The sequence below is a fragment of the Thunnus maccoyii genome, chromosome 12 (genome assembly GCF_910596095.1).
Source record: "Thunnus maccoyii chromosome 12, fThuMac1.1, whole genome shotgun sequence".
Taxonomy (NCBI): domain Eukaryota; kingdom Metazoa; phylum Chordata; class Actinopteri; order Scombriformes; family Scombridae; genus Thunnus; species Thunnus maccoyii.
The window spans coordinates 13,917,672-13,938,953 of NC_056544.1; the positions used below are offsets into that span (position 1 = coordinate 13,917,672).

General features: G+C 39.2%; 3 protein-coding genes across 27 annotated transcripts in view; 1 reads left to right on the top strand and 2 right to left on the bottom strand.

Annotated features, from left to right (window-relative positions):
- LOC121908544 (muscleblind-like protein 1) overlaps window positions 1-6,488 on the bottom strand; it is a 53,528-nt gene extending 47,040 nt beyond the window's left edge. For 21 of the 24 annotated variants that reach the window (XM_042428626.1, XM_042428653.1, XM_042428650.1 and 18 more), the window contains exon 1: window positions 6,400-6,473. The gene's annotated coding sequence lies outside the window, so the exon portion shown is untranslated. Of the gene's footprint in view, window positions 1-6,399 lie in introns of all 24 variants that reach the window. The other 3 variants (XM_042428628.1, XM_042428627.1, XM_042428625.1) reach the window with 3 other exon arrangements.
- Window positions 6,489-6,518: 30 nt separating this feature from the next.
- Window positions 6,519-16,410, top strand: LOC121908543 (cullin-3-like). Of its 2 annotated transcripts, none has more exons than XM_042428622.1 (16): window positions 6,519-6,637; window positions 9,830-10,027; window positions 10,266-10,379; window positions 12,056-12,216; window positions 12,894-13,008; window positions 13,102-13,330; window positions 13,458-13,603; window positions 13,767-13,943; window positions 14,086-14,256; window positions 14,413-14,520; window positions 14,736-14,860; window positions 14,951-15,047; window positions 15,131-15,265; window positions 15,394-15,580; window positions 15,813-15,958; window positions 16,159-16,410. In XM_042428622.1, exons 2-16 carry the CDS (start codon window positions 9,830-9,832, stop codon window positions 16,288-16,290), a joined length of 2,241 nt encoding a protein of 746 aa, XP_042284556.1. In that variant the 5' UTR covers window positions 6,519-6,637; the 3' UTR covers window positions 16,291-16,410. The 2 variants fall into 2 exon arrangements, with proteins under 2 accessions (XP_042284556.1, XP_042284555.1); XM_042428621.1 differs by lacking the exon at window positions 6,519-6,637 and adding an exon at window positions 7,004-7,265.
- A 170-nt stretch (window positions 16,411-16,580) lies between these two features.
- On the bottom strand, window positions 16,581-21,273 carry LOC121908545 (dehydrogenase/reductase SDR family member 12-like). The gene is made up of 11 exons (XM_042428654.1): window positions 21,208-21,273; window positions 20,861-20,988; window positions 20,283-20,416; window positions 20,124-20,206; window positions 19,925-20,020; window positions 19,745-19,826; window positions 19,592-19,653; window positions 19,355-19,459; window positions 19,034-19,124; window positions 17,911-18,048; window positions 16,581-17,783 (listed from the first exon to the last, which is right to left on the bottom strand). Exons 2-11 carry the CDS (start codon window positions 20,914-20,916, stop codon window positions 17,617-17,619), a joined length of 1,014 nt encoding a protein of 337 aa, XP_042284588.1. The 5' UTR covers window positions 20,917-20,988; window positions 21,208-21,273; the 3' UTR covers window positions 16,581-17,616.
- Window positions 21,274-21,282: the final 9 nt, after the last annotated feature.

Here is a 21,282-nt window from a genome sequence, read left to right on the forward strand (position 1 = left end):
AGAGTGGGTTGTACTAAATTGTGTTTAGCCATCAATCATCCAAATTTTTTGCTAAACATTAATTGTTGCAATTTGTACACTGTATACTGAAATACACACCATTTATAACAATTTCCTTTAACAACGCTTCAAATGTACATATTAAGATTTGAATTTCCTTTTGCCTTTGTTTATATTTGTTGCTATAAAAGAAAATAGTGGGACTATTAGAAGATGTTTACACAGAAACACATTGAGATGTTACAGTACAGGTAAAGCTATTCATTATTCATTTTATTCACCTATAACACTTGGCTGTAAGGCATTGACGCTATATCAAGAGATTAATATGAACAAAATCCCACACAGTATCAACTCATTACATTGCCCAGTGTTAAGCAGCTTCACTTCATTGGGGGGAACTTACTAGGACCAAGGGTAAGTATGGAAAAAGGTTAAACCACCAGACAAAATATCACAAACATTTTCTTTACAGTAGAGGACCCTCCACTTAGTAACCTAGCAACCAGTGAACTCAACATGGCATCTATTGTAATTCTAAAACTAGCAAAGCTGAGCGCCAGACATAATTATATCTCTCCTCAGCCAATCACATAAGGCCCTGAGCCATAAATAACAGACTGCTCCCCTACAGAGCACCAGTCTGTGCCGAAAAGTCAACAAACACTTTCTCCACTAGCGGCTCTTGCTCGCTACTGGATTCGTCTTGCTCGGAGGAAGACAAACAGAGGGGGAGAAAGACAGAAGCCTATAAAGAGCGAGATAGAGAGAGTGGAGAGGAAAAGAAAAACAAATGTAGTCTATGATTACTGAGTCATAATGAAGGCTGTTGGATGGGACCGTGGCTATGAGCTATGTTATTAAAGACAGTGCCGAGTGGCTGGAAAACCTACAGGTCTCTATTTGAAACACTGGCATGCTGGATGACAAGGACACATAGTACAGGATACAAAAATTCCTTTCAAATAGCTTCCTCAGCCTTTGATTTTCTAAACACCATTATACCATTTCACAAATATTATACTAATAATCTCAATAGCAGAAGCTCTCTTCCTCTCCTCCAAGGACTCCGCTTTCAGGCCTTATTATTACCCTGCGTGTGTTCTTGCCAGACAGCTACCGCAGCGCTCTGCGAAACAGCTTAGTCTCGGGGGCCTTATATTTAGATTTTACGACCAATATTGAATTCTGACCCACGATATTTTCACCAGGGTGATTTAAGATGTCACTTCGATGGAGCAACAAGTTATGACCGCAATTACGATCAGATCACATCACATGGCTGAAAGAGGACATTTGTTCCCTCCGGGTGATGAGAGATGGAATTGGGAATGCGCCTGCATATGAGACATTACCAACATGTTACAACGTTACAGCACGCTTGTTTTACTTAGGGGATTTGAGAATTTACCTAACCTCTTAATGTCATATCATCGTTGTCATTGTGGCGACAAGTTAAAATAACTGTGTGATTACACAATGACCAAGCAATTTCTAAGTTGATGTTCTGAACTTCTGCAAGGCTTTTCAAGACGCATGAATTTTTATGGTATGTGATCACATCAAAAGAGATGCAAATGCACCAAAATATCATGTCTTGTTACATATTTCCTGAGATACAATATGTAAATATTACTGACAGAAGTACCATGAGACATTCTTGGCATGTATCACATAATAACAGCAGATACGTTTATAGTATGTCCAAGATCCTTTTACTTTTTCAATATCATGTGCAATATTACTTTTTAATATTTTTTCAATATAATTGCCAATATCACTTTTCAATATCATGTGCAATATTTTCTGTTTTACTTTATTTATTTTACTAAATGTATCTTACTTTTATTGCTATTCTATTAGTCAACGGTGTTAGAATTTACTCCTTATACACTTGACATTTATTACTCTATTGTTTTTATTCTTATGTTGTAATTTTGGAGCGACCTATGGCACAAGAATTTCCTTTGGGATTAATAAAATTCTATCTTATCTTATCTTATCTCTCATGCCCTCCAATGCTATTTGTTTTATTTAGCACCTCTCATATGGGGAGGTGATACTTTCTAGACTTTAGTGTGATATATCCAGTGAGTCATGATCCAATCCCTGTTTGTGAGGTATAAAGCTCACATAGGTTCACATCTTGGCTAGGACTAGGTCAATATTAATCTTTAACTGGATTTATTGGCCAGTCATGCCATCTGTTTATATGCTGGAGTTCACTCCCTGACCACTGCTACATAATATTTTCCACTTTGAAGTAACATTTTTGAGGGGGGGGGGCAAGCACTGCATACTTGTCATTTTTCAGATTTTATGCCATGGAAAGGGACAAATATAGAGCAGTATCAACCTTTAAAACCATAGCCTTGACTGTGACTATTAGAGATTGTATCATAATGATGTTACCCTTAAAAGCTTATGATGTTTTACACAGGATCTTCTGGCTTAAGCAGCTGGTAAACCTAAAGTGAAATCGTTAATTGGTAACATTATCGCATTATCTCTCAGACATAGTACCCTACCATTTAAAACAAAAATAGACAAATCTCTCCAATCTCTGCATGCAAACGTGAAGGACAAAAGTATTCCTTTAGATGTGAGGAGACTGTGTGTGATGCTACAAGCAGAACAGTCTGACCCCTCTCTCAGCTCCCAGAACGTTTTCTTCAAGCCTCCCCATTGGGATTCTGGTAGCCTACATTCCCTGCTTCAAGGTCGGCAGCAGTGGCAAATTAAATTACTTGTCCTGTTTTGTGGTGTTGGCGCCAGGTCAACAGCAACTTGGCTAAAATGATGAGTGCGGGATTCTGAAGGGAGCCGCATTTGTCCTCACCCCCTGGTATCATGTTTGCAAAGCAACTAGCAACGATGAAAAGAGCTGAAATCAAAAGCAGAGTATTAAATTCTGCTTCTGTAATCACTTGCAAAAAATCAATTACCTCTGCTTTCAAATGCACCACTTTATACCGTTGTCCTTTGGGCTTACTCTGCTGCTGGAGGATGTCATGTGCTTGCACATGGAGTGAAGCTTGAGTACTTTAGGCCTAATATTGTAACACTCACACCACAGTACATGCCACCTGCTGGGCATCTTGCATATGACATGGTGCAAACAAAAGTAAACATAATTTTTTTAACGAATGCTGCTGTTATTGTGGTTGAAAACGATGACTTTGTGTGTGCCCAGCAACAGTAATATCTGAGTCCATTTAACATTATTTTTACGCAGCAGAGTCTTTGTTTCCACAATCACAATGCATTTCTGTCATGTAAGCTGTCAGCATCTTGTGTTAGCTGTCTCTACAGCAGCGAAAGGAGTTTATCTCTCAGTGACTGAGGGGGTTGTTATCAGCACACAAACAGCTTACATACCACACTGTGAAAAGGGAGGAACTTAAAGTATGTAATGTGGTGTCAAAACACGGCACAAGCAAACAGGCAACGTGATATTATGCTACATTCAGCTGCTCAAATGCGTGCCATAGAAAACAGTGTCATCAAGCATAATTATAGGAGAAATCAGCAGGGACTTCACAGTGACAAACAGCACATCATCAAATATCAGAGATGGTGTTTTATCTCATTTTTTTGGGATGAACAAATGTGGTAATGATATGTCATTTGATCAGACAGACCCACTACAACTGAATTTGCTGCTGAGGTTGCTGGTGTAATCCACACACTGCTTTTTCACAAGATAGAGACAAATCCACCAGCAAGGTTCACCAAGTTTAAAACACTTATGTCAGCAAGAAAAAACATATCTGGTGATATATCCAACTACATCCGATATATAAAAAACCCTGTACAACCACAAGTCTTCCTGAGTGATTCAAAATGAAACTACAAGCTGATTAACCTCAATAGTAATATGCACAGAAAGGCTGTCAGAACTCTATGTCTTTCTGTAATTATTACAGAAAGACATAGTGTACAGACACATACAGAAGATTGTAATATTACAATCTTCTGTATGTGTCTGTAAGGGCAACACTGTACCATTAAACAGTACTTTCTTTATTTGTCTGTCTCCCCTCAGGACATCACCTGTGCTTATCACTCATGTTTTTATGTCTACTGGTCTCCGTCAGTGTCCTTGTCACAGAAGCTATTTAACACTCTAATGGGGAGCAAGTGTCGCCTAATGTGTTAATTCCTCTTTGAGAAAGAGTAGTCAGGGTGTGTTCAGCATACTCTGAAATTACTGTTGTGGTCAGAGGTGCAAAAGACTTGAGGCTTTCAACCAGAAGAGGTCAGTGAAACAATAGTTTTCATCTTGGTGTTGGGTTACTCTCGGTGCTGGGACTACCGGACACTAGAGAGCAGCAGAGCAGCGCCATCCAGATGCTCACAGGGTCATATTCTCTCTTCAAAATATACTGCGTAGGCATAGGTGTTCTTACTGTGAGGCAGCATGCAGTAAATACACAATCACAGACATATACACACACACAGACATGCTTATAAACAAAAGCACTAGCCATCTGATTATTCATTACAATTATTCTCATTGTGTTGTGAGTTTAAAGAGTATGTGCTTTTTTTCATGTGAGTGATGCAGAGAGGTTGTTTGTGTGAACCATAATAATAACAATATCAGTGAGGGAGCTAAGAGGACTAATTTGATATATATGATCTTACGTACTAATAAAGTGTGGCAAAAAAAAGGGAGCTGAATGTTTAGATGCCAAAGATGACATTATATATGAATAAAAACCTTCTAAGTCTACCTGTATGGATTTTAGTTACATTGAGAGGAGTTTAAAGGAGAAACAGTCCCCCCCCCCCTTTCACCTTGATATGGACTATGCTAGACCACAGGCTACGCCTCTCCCAAATACCTATTGTTGCTTTACGTTGACAGAGTAGATGAATATTTAACAGGAGGAGGGAAAGTGATAGGCATCAGATCACTAAGAAGGAAATAACACTCACCCCATCAAGTGACCAGACTATCAAAAGTCTGATGACAGACTAGATTGTTGCTTTTTCATTGATTTCTTATTTCGTTGTTGACCCAGTGGTAAGCTTTTAAATCAGCTTTAAATGATAAGGGACATAAGTGTGGGGATACACTGTGTGTTTACAGGTCAGAAGGGGTCATGTGGTGGGTTGAATGCCAATGAGAAAGATGTAGAAAGGGTGAAAGTGTTTGCAGTCAGCACCATGGACAGCGAACAGAAGCTCATCCAGGTGATCAGCGCAATGCGGATGGAAATCAGAAAGCTGGAGCTGGAAAACTTGGGCCTGAGGAGGAGAGCTGGAGCTGTTTTTCGAAAAACTGCAACAGTTCCCATCATGACAGCAGAATGCAGAAGTAGACTTGTATACCTTTTTTGTATTGATAAACAGTGGTGGAAAGTAACTAAGTACATTTACTCAAGTACTATACTTAAGTACAATTTTGAGGTACTGTTTTACTATTTTATGCTACTTAATACTTCCACTCCACTACATTTCAGAGGAAATATTGTATTTTCTACTCCACTAGTACTACTTTTAAAATACAACACATTGTTAAAGTGTAAAGCAGTGGTTTCCAACCTTTTTGTCTTTTGACATCTTGCAAAAAGCAGTGTGTGGTCATGGTCACATTATGGACATATAACTTATTAATAGTTCCACCAAACTTCCCTCTAAACTTCTCATGTTTTCCTCTCAATTAATGTTCAAATGATCCAATATTTCACCAAAAATCAAAGATTAGAGAAAAATTCCAAAAACTGAAAACAGATTTGTGTATCAGAACTTTGTTTTTTCTTCTCCCATTTCCTATTAATCATCTCACAACCCCTCAGATTTATCTGGTGACCCTTCAGAGGGGCCTGACCCCTGGGTTGGGAACCACTTGACTGAACTAGCTAACTTTATATAGAGTAGTTCAAACTAGCTCCACCTCCAGCAGCTACAACAGTAACATGCTGCTTACACACTGATGCTTCAGTATTAATAATTTAATGATGTCATATATAATAATCTATCAGTCAGATGGACCAAAAATAGTACTTTTACTTTAATATTTTAAGTACATTTTGCTCCTGATACTTATGTACTTTTACTGAAGTTGGATTTTTCATGGAGGACTTTTACTTGTAATTGAGTATTTTTACATTGCTGTATTTGTAATTTTTCTTAAGTAAGGGATTTGAGTACTTCTACCACTGTTGACAAATAATACAGTCAAGTCTTTCACCTGACTTAGCAGAAAAAAAGTTTAATTAGCCCTAAAATATACACATTAGGCTGTAAAATGTGTCCGTGGTAATTCTTGTTTTTTGTGCCTTTATTGTGCTCTAAGTCCATATTCCTGTGGAGGTTTTGCTTTGAAATGAATGATGTCATTAAATCTTATGTAGTGTCTTCTTTTAATAGGAGTTAAGACAGTGGTCTCACGTATTGGTTGTATTTCTTCTTTCTATCATTCAGAGAGCGTCGTCATGACAGTGAGAAGATATTCAGTCTTCCAGCCGTTGGTCAGTCATCGGAATTCGCATTTGGGCCATTACAGTGAGCGGTGGACTGGAAAACAGCAAAGATGAGAATAAGGATGATCAAACTGAATTTATCTGATACTGTATATATATCTGAATATATTTGACTGTATCTATCACTGACACAACGGAGTGGTCGTGTAAGTTATGTTTTTTCTTTAAAAAGTAGCTGCCCTCTATTGTGAAAGTTAGCAAAAATAGTGTAACATTAGCCTATCAGTCACCGAATAAAGTCTTTTTTCTGTCCTTGGTGCTTTTTTGTCAACAGTTTTTAAGTTCAACCAGCTATTTTTTTTCTCTACAGTAGTTGTTACGTTCGTAAATAACGCTACTTACAGCTTTTACGTCGAAATTGAGTTAAACATCAAATGTAATGCCCACGTAACCCCTGTGATATGAGCGGTTATTATCAACCTGTGGAATGCACCTGTCACTGTGGTCAATTCACTCTCGCGAGATTTCGGCGTTGCGCAGTGAGTGAGAGGAGTACAGCCGACCGCCATCACTGCATACAAGCTAACATTAGCAAGAAAACACTGAGAGAGGAGAGCGAGTGACAACAACATAACAGACACGCAGACCGACCTAATTCCCAAAGGGGAGGTCACAGAGTTTCCCTGCCGCTTTCCTGGCGTAGCAAGCAAACTAGCAGCCGCCTTTCATGTAGTCTTTAAGTTAACTTAGAAGCGATAGTCGTTCTAACTAATCATGTCCAACCTCAAAGGCGGCACCAAGAAGGACACCAAGATGAGGATACGAGCCTTTCCCGTAAGTATTTACCGGCTCTGTGAGCGCTCAGACGCCAACTGTGAGACTCGAGTACCGTGGATGACAGCTCAATATGCTAGGCAAGTGCCTGCTAGCCAGCTGGTCATACGAGAAAAACATGTCATTGTCAAATGAAAACTGCTGTTAGCTGGACAAATTACCCGCACTGTGTTAGCTGTGTTATCAGTTCAGTTTATTTAACGTTAGCTAGCGTCATGGTTTGAAAATGCCACCGTCGTTTGACATTAGCTAATGTTAGCATTTGTAAGGAAACTTCCACAGTGAGAGACTAGCAAATAGCATCTAGCGTTAGCTATTTAGCAGGCCTGATAATGTTAGCCGACTTGATGGTAGTTGCAGTCAGTAAGCAAGTATCGTTACGCTATGGTAACGGCAGGCTGTTTTGGCTGTTGGTATTGCATCGTCGTACGCTTTGGCTTTAGACCTTTAAAGATGGCAAACTATAAAAAATGGCAATTAACATGATATGTTAGTGCTTGCTCGAGAGTTAACGCAAGTTCAGACTAACATGAGAGTAACGTCGAGTTATTGTAAACATTCCTAATATAACCTGAGCAATGTTGTTGTGAATCCAGCTACCTACTACTATTACTACTGTCACACGACGATTTCATCAACATCGACTGAACACTGGGCTGACTAGTACCTTCATATCCACACACTCAGTTTATCTTTGTAAAACACACAGTTCTAAGTTTTTGGGATATGCAGTCTTGTGTACCTAGTTCTTGCAACATCCCTCCATTCCCCGTTTAGGTTAGTTAGTGTGAAACATATGCAAATACTTGTTTCCTCAGTTGGATATTCAGGTTCATGAGTGGGTGTGTGGCTGAGTGAGTCAGTGAGCAGATGAGTGAGTGATCAGTTAATCCTTTCTCAAATGTTGAGCTTACACACAAGAGCAAGACCAGACCGTTAATTCACATTGTAGCCACGACCATGTGGTCTTGGTCACTATGATGGACAATTTAATTGATTTTGAACAATTGATCCTATTCCAGCTCCCGTGTTTGTAATAGTTATTGAGACATTCTCATCCTGTGATTTGAAATCCCTGAGTGACCTTACATTTGAAAATGTGAAACAGTAATTTAGTTTGGTTAACTCTCAAGCCAGAGTTACTTTTCACCGATCCAACTCTTCTCTCCTGACTATGATACTTCTCTTTTTGCTCGCTTTTCCCTAAATTTAACATCTGTACACCTCACTGGTGGTAGGTAAGGTATCATAAGGCCAAAACCTGAGAAGGCAGTCTGCTATGACTGAATGAAAGTAGATGATCCGTGAAACACTGAATTTTATAATGACATTGACGTAGAAGCTATATTTAATGTGGATGTAGTAGAAATCACAATATATCATGACAAAAATAATAATTTCAGTCATACATTTGTCTCTTGAGTCACAATTGGAGATACTGAAAGCTTAACTGTGATTATAAGTATATTATTTTGAGTCAGAAAGTTGAATACATCATAGGTGGTAGAGAAGTTTGATACACTTCAATGGCTGCTTCTCTACTTTCTGTCCATTCTCTGTAAAGCAGGGAAACGATAGTTTGTGAGAGATATAAACATCCAAAGACTCTGCTGTCTTGTTTTACTTTAATTGCATTTTTCAATCCCTTGTAATGGACACTCAGAACAAGACAGTTGTTTGTTGCCATGATGTTTGGTTACCTGTTACACAGCTCTTTGACACAACCTACAAAGTACATAGCACCACACTGCCGAAATTGCTTAACCTTTTGTATAAACAGTCAATAGTCTTGCTGTGATGTCCTTCTTGGCCGATGCTTGATGCTAACAGTCTCCTCTTTCTCTGACTCCAGCAAGCAGAACAAAAGCACACCCAACTGAACACTATGCATGGCTGTATCTTAACTTTCTTCCTGCGACCTGATTGGCTTGTTATGGCTCCATCTCTGCCACATGATTGGCTGAATTGATAGAAGTAATATCTGTCTGTTGCTGTTGAGATATAAAAATGTGATCATAGCTTCACTTTATTGCCGTGTGTTATTTTTTGCTTGCACAGTTGTCTGATAGCAGACCCAATAACACAAGCATCACTTGTATTGTATGATTGGCTGTATATGAAATGAACGATCACAGAGAGAGTTTTAAGTAACATAAAGTTGAAGTTTTAACATTGCTACTACACTTAAACACCCTCAATTTTGTGATGGTTGTCAATCAAACATAAGTGCTTACAAACAGTCAACTCTACAAGGTGGATATTGCTTGTTTACTGTGGATCAAAGGTTGAAAGTGATTGAAAAAGATGTTTTCAAATGTTTGCTTTAGTGTGGACACGGTCCAAGACAGCTGCAGCACTAACATTCATTAACAATTTACAGCTTATATTAGACCTGAATTAAGCATATGGATCTTTCTTGCAAGTATTACTGGCCTGTTAAATTGTATTACAAAAAAAATTCTTTGGCTTGACATCCCTGTCATTGTCTATTTATGCCATCTAGAAATAACAGAGTAAAATAATTTTGCAAGTGAACACACTTTCATCTTTCTACCCTTTTCTAGATGACAATGGATGAGAAGTATGTGAACAACATCTGGGACCTTCTAAAGAATGCCATCCAGGAGATCCAGAGGAAGAACAACAGTGGGCTAAGCTTTGAGGAGCTGTACAGGAACGCCTACACGATGGTGCTCCACAAGCATGGGGAGAAGCTCTACACGGGCCTGAGGGAAGTCGTCACAGAGCACCTCATCAACAAAGTAAAGAAACTTATCCCTCATCAATGCATCTGTTGTTTGTTAAATCATTGACAGAATGCTTAATAGTAGTTTTTACATTGTCAACAAAAGAAAAAGTAATTAAGTACTGTTTTAGCACTTTGTTTTAGATTTCCGTTCTTCAAGTTATGGTCACTTCTGGATTAGAATGTAAAATTACTCACTTGTTTGTAAAACAGTTAACAGCAAAGCAATATCATCAATATGTTTCTAATTTCAGGTACGGGAAGATGTCCTAAACTCTCTAAATAATAACTTTCTGCAAACACTGAACCAGGCCTGGAATGACCATCAAACTGCCATGGTTATGATCAGAGACATCCTCATGTACATGGTAGGTAGACTGTGCCTTTTGTCATACTCATTTTGGGTAACTGAATTATACTGTAGTTGTAGATTATTTACAAATATCTTAACCAACATGAAATTGTGGTGACTTTCATTTCATTTTTGTATAACCAGTAGTTTTACATTTATCACATGGGCTCCATTGCCTCTGCAAGTGGATTACAGTGCTTGTTCCTTGTCGTGAGTGATTTGTGCTTTTGAAGAAATGGCCTTTTGTGTCCAACTCTGTCCAACCTTCACCTACATACTATTCTGGACTTTGATTGTAAGGTGCTGCTTTATTTGTGGGCCTAAGAAAAGAGCCTCTGTTGCTGTATTTATTTGTTTTGCTGGATAACTGGCAGGACTAGTTGATTTTACTTCAGCCTGCAGCAAGTCCAAACTGTCTCTTGTGTTGTCTTTGAGTGAGTCAGCGCTTGAGAAACACACACACACACAAACACACAAACACACAAATTAGGCTAAACAATGGAGCTGGCATTACAGGGACTACACATCTCTCCTGGGGTTCTTTTGTATCATACTCTCCTTTTTCCTGTCCTGCCTTTACCCCGGACAGTTGGCTTTCTGTTGTTAAACTACTGCAGACTCACCATGTCTATGCAATGAGGGCAGGCTGCTGCTGTTGTTATCTGCCTGCTGACCTCTAGAGGAGAATCAGACAACCAGCAAGTGTGACTTTGCTGTTCTCACCAGGTGTATTTACCCTGTTGGGAAGTAACTGTCTCTCTCAGTCAATATCATTGATTTGTCTAGGTAAGGTAGGGTTATTGTAAATATTCATGATATTCATTCACTTCAGTCCTATCAGGAGCATGGCTGTTGTTGTTTTTTTGTTTGTTTTCTTACATTTGTGCCAGTTACCTGCTGGTGACTAATATATAGGTATCTAATAATATATATATATATATATATATATATATATATATATATATATATATATATATAGGTATCTAATCTAATAAATGCAAACTCATTTACTCAATTACTTCTCTAATGCCCCCAAAGTGAGGACAAAAGGAAAGGCATAAGAAAGCCAAACCCCACAAGTTCATGAAACAGGCACTATAAAGACTAAAAATAAGTGTTCATTTCAGGCAAGCTATTGGCTTTCATTACACAAATGTGGAAAAAAAACCCAGATGATTCAAGTCACATAAATATCCCACATGATATCCAAACAATTTCTGTAATTTGGCACAAGCTAAGATTTGTTGATTTGGACTAGCGGTGGTGATGGCACGTCTCGTTATTGAGCAGCATAGTTAGTATTTCATCAGTATCTAATTACTTTCTGAAAACGCTTCAACTTGTCAGTGGGTTGGTACATTGTAGACTGAAAGCTTTGCTGACATATGCAGCTCTATTAATAGGATTCACTCCCCCACTGGACATTTTATTTTTGCACCACATTGAATCACAGTGGATGTAATTCATTTTTTGATACTGATCAAAATTAAAAATACTTAAAGCACATACTTGAATACATGACATATCTAAGGGGAATGAATACTTATTACAGAAACTGTATACTCTTGAATATACAGTAGTTGTACCTGTGCTTATGAAGTGTCTTAAAGGTGTCAATATGCATGCATTCATTCTTTCCACACTACAACAACTAATGTAATTTTCTCTCTGTTCTCTGTCTTTTGTATCCAGGACCGGGTCTATGTTCAGCAAAACAATGTGGAGAATGTGTACAACCTCGGCCTCATCATATTCAGGGACCAGGTGGTGCGCTACGGCTGCATTCGAGACCACTTACGGCAGACGTTACTGGACATGATTGCACGTGAGAGGAAGGGAGAGGTTGTAGACAGGTATGAAGTACTACTTCACTGATTGATAGTCTGGAGCAGTACGACATTGATTTAGGCTAGTTTACTGGTTGATCAGTGGAGCCAGTTACACACAAGAAGAGCGAAGTAATGTTGGTCACAGTAAATTCAGCCATGTAATGGCTCTAGTGCAGATTGTGCTAGTTTACTGGATATTTGGGAAAACTACAAAAATTTGGTGACGTAGAGATTTTGATATCTATTATTCTGATCTGGTCAATAGATTTCTTTGATGTACTGCATTAAGATGAATAATGTAGCTGGATTCAGTCGCAGATTCAGAAGTGTGTCTATATACTACATAAATTCTTTTTTTAAAAGCATCTTACCAGTGAAAATGCATTCATTGGCCTTTTTAACAGCTGCCATTACCAAACTTGTTCCCTCATCACGCCCTCTTAATCTACTGAGAAGACATTTATGTTAAGACTTAACAGCATTATGATTTACTGTCTGGCTTTCATCTTTTTTATACAATACTACTGGTTACACTGGTAGAAATAAAATTATTTTAAATGCAACAAGGTCCTAAAATTTGTTTCAATATGTTTTAAATATATCTGCAATCAAATGATTCTTTGTTTTGTTAATTTATTAGGAAGTACATTTTTACAAAAATATCAATATTGAAACTACTTTTTTGTTACTGTTCTTTGTAGGGGGGCAATCAGAAACGCTTGCCAGATGCTGATGATTCTTGGCCTGGATGGCAGGTCTGTATATGAGGAGGACTTCGAGGGCCCTTTCTTAGATATGTCAGCTGAATTCTTCCAGGTGAGTCTGTGCTAGGTTCTTAGTGTCTCTGTGTTTTGTATAATCCATTTCAGTTTTTCAAATGAAACAACCCACACTATCTGTTTCTTTTAGATGGAGAGCCAAAAGTTCCTAGCAGAAAACAGTGCCAGTGTCTACATTAAGAAGGTAGAGGCCAGAATCAATGAGGAGATTGAGCGAGTAATGCACTGCCTGGACAAGTCGACAGAGGAGCCCATTGTCAAGGTGGTGGAAAGGGAGCTCATATCTAAACACATGAAGACTATTGTAGAGATGGAGAACTCTGGTCTTGTCCATATGCTGAAGAATGGCAAGACAGAAGGTAAACGCATGACCTCATAGATGTTTCTCTGCATTTTATTCTGGGTATGATATGAGAAGAAATCAAGCAATTGAAAGCAGGGGATTTCTTCTTGTTTCTCAATCCTTTTTCCATATCTCTCTCTCAGACCTGGCATGCATGTACAAGCTTTTCAGTCGTGTGCCAAATGGCCTGAAAACTATGTGTGAGTGTATGAGCTCTTACTTGAGAGAGCAGGGCAAGGCGCTTGTGTCAGAAGAAGGAGAGGGCAAGAACCCTGTCGACTATATCCAGGTATGCTGGTTCAACAATGACTCCAAAAAACCCTTAATTTCTCCATATTTTAACACTTGGGGAACCCTGCTTAAAATTGTAAATACAAGAGAATCGTGTTTTGTTTTTTTTTTCTTTTCTTGACTGTTAAATATTTTATCAAATGTTTATTTATTCTCACCAGGGCCTGCTGGACCTGAAGACACGATTTGATCGTTTCCTCCTGGAGTCCTTCAACAATGACAGATTGTTCAAACAAACCATAGCTGGAGACTTTGAGTATTTTCTCAACCTCAACTCCCGCTCACCAGAGTACCTATCGCTCTTCATAGATGATAAGCTCAAGAAGGGAGTCAAAGGGGTATGTAGCTGTTTAGAAAGTGTGGAAAAATTGCTTGACCAAATGAGCACATCTATAATAATAGACATTTATTTGCAGGCACATTACATTTATTAACTATACATTGTCTCATTGTATTTTTCTCCCTGATTTCTTTGATCAGTTGACAGAACAGGAGGTGGAATCAATCCTGGACAAGGCGATGGTGCTGTTCAGGTTCATGCAGGAGAAAGATGTGTTTGAAAGGTACTACAAGCAGCATCTGGGCCGCAGGCTGCTCAGCAACAAGAGTGTCTCGGATGACTCAGAGAAGAACATGATTTCTAAGCTCAAGGTAAAACAATGAGAAAGGTTTAAGATACAGATGTGAATGCACGTCCCTCTTACTTTTTCCTCATTATATCTCCCGCTCTGCTCATGGTGCCCTGTTTTCACCCTGTATGAATGTCTGCCAATGATTGAACTTGTTCTCTGTCTTTCTTCTCTGCAGACAGAATGTGGCTGTCAGTTCACCTCAAAACTGGAAGGGATGTTTAGAGACATGAGCATCTCCAACACTACCATGGATGAGTTCAGGCAGCATATACAGTCCACATCGGTAAGACACCCTATCTGGAAACAAAACAAGATTCCTAAGTACATGATAAGAAGGGAACATATGAAACAGAATTGGAAGTTAATATCACTTCTAAATTGGTAAACAGGTCATTTTAATATACAGACTAACTGAACAGTTGCATCTAAATTGGTAATGATTTCTGATGCAGTTAAAGGCCTGTTTATCAATACATCACTTGCCTGTGTCTTTTTCAGGCATCTCTAAGTGGTGTGGACCTCACAGTAAGAGTCCTCACTACTGGTTACTGGCCTACACAGTCGGCAACTCCCAAATGCACCATCCCCCCTGCTCCCAGACACGCCTTTGAAGTCTTTAGGAGGTAATCTTAAATTTATACTTTACATTGGGAGAATCAGTGTTGGTCTTTAAAGGGTTTCTGAGGAACTAAGTCCCTGCTTTTCTTTCACAGGTTTTATCTCGCCAAACACAGTGGTAGACAGCTCACATTGCAGCACCACATGGGTGGGGCAGACCTAAATGCAACTTTCTATGGGGCTGTTAAAAAGGTATGCCACTTTTAAATGACTTGTATTCTTCAAGGCAGTGTCAAAATGTGTGCGTTTATCCTCCCTTCTACTTTTGTTTGCAGGAGGATGGTTCAGAAGTGGGTGTGGGAGGCGCCCAGGTGACGGGCTCTAACACCCGTAAGCACATACTGCAAGTCTCCACCTTCCAGATGACCATCCTCATGCTCTTCAACAACAGAGAAAAGTGCACTTTTGAGGTGAGGGCACAGTGCAGCACTTCCTAACCTGGATTCGTAAATCTCGGTTCTTCCAGTAGATCTTTTTGTCCTCAGCTCCCGTGTCCACCTTTTCAAAACCTTCTCTCCTATTCTGTCCCTGTTTACAGGAGATCCAGCAGGAGACAGATATTCCTGAGCGGGAGCTGGTGCGAGCGTTGCAGTCTTTGGCCTGTGGGAAACCCACACAGAGAGTTCTCACCAAGGAGCCAAAATCCAAGGAGATTGAGAACGGCCATGTGTTTACAGTCAATGATCAGTTTACTTCCAAACTGCACAGAGTCAAAATACAGACAGGTGTGTTAAGTTTGTGTATGACACACAGTGAGACTATAACCTTTGTCAAATATGTTTCATTTCTAACAGATACACACACACACACACACAGATTACCCCACATCATGTTTCAGCTTCATCTTCTTCTTCCAGCTCACTGTGTGGAGACTATAGGGCAGCTGGATGAGACTATTCCACTTTCTCTACCTTATCTCCTCTTCCTCATCTTTTTTCCCTGTCTTACTTTTCCCAGTTGCTGCTAAACAAGGGGAATCAGACCCTGAAAGGAAAGAGACGCGGCAGAAAGTGGATGATGACAGGAAGCATGAGATTGAGGCAGCCATTGTCCGAATCATGAAGTCGAGGAAGAAGATGCAGCACAATGTCCTGGTGGCGGAGGTAAGGAGCCCATGTGACTATACAAAATTAAGTCTGTTAAAGACTTAAGTTTTGATTCAACAACTTTTTGTCCTCTCCAGTTCTTAAACCTACAGTTTGCCAGTATTTATATTGTAACGCTGCAATGAAATGTAATAAAGGGGAATCTTGGGGTTTTGATAAATTTTTTTTTCTTACATGTTGTGACTTTGTGTCCTCAGGTGACTCAGCAGCTCCGGGCTCGTTTTCTTCCCAGTCCTGTGGTAATCAAAAAGCGTATAGAAGGACTAATAGAAAGAGAATACTTGGCGAGGACACCAGAGGACCGTAAAGTGTACACCTACGTTGCATAGAGAGACCTGTGGTGGAGAGGAGGAAGAGACTGGATGGGGGGGGAATGGGATTTGTTTGTTTTCTTTGGACTGTTGTTTCGCATGGACTGGAAGTTTCTTTAAAAGACAAAATGCTGGGAACCTGATTCGTCGTTCCTTACAAAAACACAGTAAACACACTTAAATCGGGAATAAAATATCGGCGCAGAAAAAAAAAAAATCCATCAAATCTTGTAGATGATTTTCAAATCAGGCCCAGTCTTCCTATTCCCTGTGAGTTTTAACATGGATGGATCCAGCTTCAAGCTTTTCACTGTTTTACCCTTGTAGAGATCAAACTTGCAAAGAATCCCTTGGGAAAAATGTGAATGCACCACATTATTTTTTTTGTTTCAATACTGTATAAAAATAATAAAATTATTAAAAACAACAAATGTGGATTGTTACAAAACAAAAATAAAAATAATGACTATTGATGCTCTGTAGTTTTTCACAGAAATACTTTGCCCCTCTTCTGCATTAATCTGCAAATATTCATTGTGATTTTCACATCGCAGTTAACGTGAGAACACAGGCATGTCTATCATGTCCAGGTGTCCAAAAAACTGAATTCTGACTCCCAGAGATCTGGCAACACTCTTGTTAAAATGTCGTCTTTATTGCATTAAAACAAAAGTATGCTTCAAGCCCAAATTGTCAGGATTCAGAAACTCTCATTTGAGCTGACGGAGATTTTTCAAATTGCGTCTACTAGACTGGGCTTTTAATGCTCCATTATAATTACCATTACATGTAAATATCGAACAACTTCATTGGTGCTTTATAGCAGGTTGAGCAGCTGTAGTGCATAAAATGAACTTTCACAATTTCTCTAAACACCAAGGGGAGCGATTATGTACCGTACATCTGATCACTGCAGGCTCCTGTGCAAACACTGATCCATAATGATTCCAGGTATGACACATTAGCCAGAAATTTAAAAAACAAATCAAATAGAAAACACACAAACCTGTTGTATCATCTAGATAACATATGGGTAAGTTACCAATGTGTTGAGCAACTTCTATTGATATTTTCTAATTATACTGTATCTACTGTAAATCAATTACTCAGTATTACATTAATAGGTCACAACATTTTCAGAGCAAACAGTCCAGTTAACAGGTGACATCACAGACAGGTTCAGGTGACACTTAGCTGTGCACTCCCCTGAAAATACAACAGTCTTCAATATGAATGGGTAGAATTAGGAGATACATGAGACTAAATATGACAAATGTGTCACATTTCCCAGTAATTGATTTTATTGTTATAAATACTTAAATGGTGACAATGACACATCAGAATTTAGACAACCTGAGGTCTGTAAGGACCCAGGGGACCATTGAGCTCTGTGTCAGGTTGTGGCTTAACAGCTTCGGCCATATTCTCCAGTTTAGCCATGAAAGTCTGAATCTCTTTAGTAGAACTGTGAGTCCAAGCCAGAGGCAGGTGGGTAGGAACAGGCTTACGATCTGCAATACAAATGATTTGTCACAATCAGATGTACCATATGATGATGATGATGTCTAAGAAGATGAAAAAAAATGGAAAGAACATCTCCCTGTGTGTTTGTGGGATGGAGCCTTTCATGCTGCTCACCTTGAAAGAACTGCCCGCTGCGTGTTCTGGCAGCAGCTCTGGACAAGGCCAACCACACCACAGTGTCAGCTCCCTGCTCCACAGTGCGCAGCCTCTCTCCCATCATCTGGTGGAACTGAGGCATTGATGTGGAAACAGCTGCCAACAGGGAGACATCAGATGGGGTAAGTAGCATATTACCAACAAATACCGACTCAATGTCAAACAAATGAAATGAAGAGCCAAGATTAAAAATCTTCAGGAATGATGTTCAGATTTAGACAAAGCTACACTGAGAATCTTAAGTAGAACTTTAGTAGTAATTGACAGAAAGCAACAAAATGATTATCACAATTTGAGGATTGGAGAAAAAGTTTTGAAAAAAGGGGATTAGTAATATGAAAATAATTCTATTAATTTTGATGTTTTTGCTTTGTAAACAATTATTTATATTTAATTACCTATTCATTTCAGTTACGGAATGATTACAATAAAGATTTGGCAAAATGACAGTTTTTAAGTTAACATTAAATATACCTTTGCACCTAATCAGATTATTTTATATATGATCTGCCTCACAATATCACAGTGATCAGATAAATACTTTTTTCATAGCTGGGCAGATGTTAAGTAGAATTTATGGTCACACATGTTTGGAGAATTTTCATCTCAACCAAATGAAAATAATTACATGTCTGATTTTACAGAAGGTGGACAGATATTTAAGTCAGGTCAACTCAAGTGAACAAAAGTTTTTGTATTGTTTTTTTTTTTGTTTGTTTGAAAGAAAATCAGATGGATGGACTTTAAAACTGCCAGACTTTAGGTGCCATTTTGTGAAACTGTCACCTGCAGTGGCGCCTGTGAACTCAGACTGCCCCATACTTTCTGGTAAAGTCTGGTTGAGGTTTGTCTTCTTTTTAGTGAATTTGTAATCTCTAAACATTTGCTATAGCACCACCACCAGGAGAATATCTCCCATATTTGATGGACGGGACTCTTGTGTAACAATGTGATTTTTTTTTTTTTTTGTATATCATAAACAGCATTTTTTTAGAAAAACAAGTACAAACAAAAGAGAAAAAAGCACCAGCAGCAACATCAACAGTTTATTGACCATTTAGGGTGCGTTATGCGTCAGTACCTGGTGTATCTACCCAGCCTGGATGCATCACAGAGAAGTGAATGACAGGGTTTGCTTTGGCCCACTCTTGTGTCAGCACCACCTGCTGTCTCTGACAAGAAACAGCACATTGTTAGCTGTACAATTTACCTCTCTACAGTATCCCTTCTATTGCTGTGAATGTATTTTGCATCATTTTTATTTCCATCCTTCTTTCTGTTCAATCATGCGAGACAGACACAAACCCAGTGAGACAGATGTAAAGTAGTTACTAAGTAAATCTTTGACAAAGACTTGCAGCTAAAAAAAAATTGTTAAGATACTTTCATTCTCCTCTCCTACCTTGTTCTGGGCGTACACCATGACACCATCAAAGTAGCCCTTCTCTGACTGCAAGTCATCAACTCGGAGTTTCTGGACCAGCATGCCTCCTGAGGACACAGTGATCTAACACAGGCAGAGAGCAAAAGAGGCACAGTGTGCTTAGACAACAGCTACTCCAGCGTTGACAAAAGTGGCATTATACTGTCCACATGATGCAGATGAGCAATTTGACTGTGTGTGTGTGTGAGATCATACCACCCTGGGATCCCGGCTCTTCTGTAGAAATGGTATGAGACTTTGGGTGAGGATGTACACCCCTAAAGAGATGGAGAAAAGTCACAAAGCTTAAGCCTTGACTTTAAATTTACAGCAGCATGAGTCTCGTTGGCCATCAGGATGATGTCTCACCCATAGTGTTGGTGGCGAAGTTCTGCTCCAGCTTCTCATCGTTCACCTCTCTCTTGTGCACCATACACCCTGCATTGTTTATCTGTCGCAAAAACATGACAGAGAAGAAACACCCCTGCTTTATAAAGAAAGTTTTGAATGTATTTTTTTTTGTGATGAAGACTAATGATCAATACCTACCAACACATTCAAGGATGGATACTGCTTCTTGAAGGCCTCAGCAAACTCCCAGACTTTGCGTGTCTCTGACAGGTCCAAAATATGGGCGTACACCTCCTAGAATAACCAGATTATTTATCATTCTCTCTCACAAATGAAGGGATTTCACACTTTTTTTCATATTTAGTAATAATGATTTTTAAGGCTAACACACACTCACCGTATTCCCTGACTCACTGACAATTTCTGCCCTGGCCTCTTCGGCTTTATCTTTGTTCCTGCAGACCATGTGGACTCTCCCACCTGGAAACAAAGCATCAGACTTTATTTTCTATCTATATAAAGTGTATGACAGAGAACACACCTCTCCTACATGTACCTTTCTTGGCTATAGCCATGGCAGTCGCTCTGCCAATTCCACTGTTGGCTCCAGTGACCATAAAAGACCTTCCCACAACGGACACATTGAGATCCTGGGGCTCAAAGTCTTTAGACGCTATTTCATATCCCTTCCTGGAGGTAACACATTAAAAAATAATCAATGTGTGTCTCAGACTTGAGAGATTTACTTTTGTAAAGACACAAGATGGATATGAGTTTGTCAAGCTGCAATGTTTTTTTTTTTTCTTTCTCCACATTTTAGCTCTAGTACAGTCAGATGATGTGAGTGTCATCCTCAAAACACATCAGCTGTCAATGGCACTATTGTGATTGTGCATAAAGGCCAGTTTGTGTAGGGATGTGTGCCATACAGTGATCAGACCTTTATTCCTCTTGATTAAAAAATAAATTGCATTAAATATATTTTTTTTTACAAACTGTGAATCTTATATTTAAACATTCCTAATTAAAAAAAATAGCTGAACTAACAATATACACTGACTGAAAAGCACAAAGCTGTCAGCAATACATCTATAGAGAAGCACCAACATAATGATATAATAATAGTTGACTGACCTTGTATACTGATGGATTCCGTTCAGAAACCAGACGGCATTTCGATACATAGACATGTTATCAAATGAATAACAATCCCAAAAAAAGTGCACCAGCTTTCCAGTCTGTCAGCCAGCTGTGACAGGTCACTATCACATGAAGCGGGCAGAGAGAGAGAGAGAGAGAGAGAGAGAGAGAAAGAGAGCGAGAGCACTTACTGCTCTCTACCGACCCTGCATGTACACTGCATGTAGGATGAGTGTGTCCTGCATACACACAGTCCTCATGACAGTCAAGTGATAGAGGTTAAAGTTTGATCAGCTCATTCATTAAAACGCTTCACGCAAGTCACGTGGTGGATCCTATACCTGCGATATAAATCTACAATAACCAATCCAGATGGTTGTGGTGAGGTGTGGTGACGCGTACGGCAGGCACCGCTC

Excerpts from the sequence above, each read along its gene's own strand:
- LOC121908543 (XM_042428621.1), top strand. The coding sequence starts at position 7,206 with ATGTCCAACCTCAAAGGCGGCACCAAGAAGGACACCAAGATGAGGATA. Across the intron at positions 10,380-12,055 it reads GAGACATCCTCATGTACATG|GACCGGGTCTATGTTCAGCA; the intron begins GTAGGTAGACTG and ends TTTTGTATCCAG. Across the intron at positions 15,266-15,393 it reads GAGAAAAGTGCACTTTTGAG|GAGATCCAGCAGGAGACAGA; the intron begins GTGAGGGCACAG and ends CCCTGTTTACAG.
- LOC121908545 (XM_042428654.1), bottom strand. The coding sequence starts at position 20,916 with ATGTCTATGTATCGAAATGCCGTCTGGTTTCTGAACGGAATCCATCAG. Across the intron at positions 19,125-19,354 it reads TGGTGTACGCCCAGAACAAG|AGACAGCAGGTGGTGCTGAC; the intron begins GTAGGAGAGGAG and ends GTTTCTTGTCAG. Across the intron at positions 18,049-19,033 it reads AGGCTGGGTAGATACACCAG|CTGTTTCCACATCAATGCCT; the intron begins GTACTGACGCAT and ends CCCTGTTGGCAG.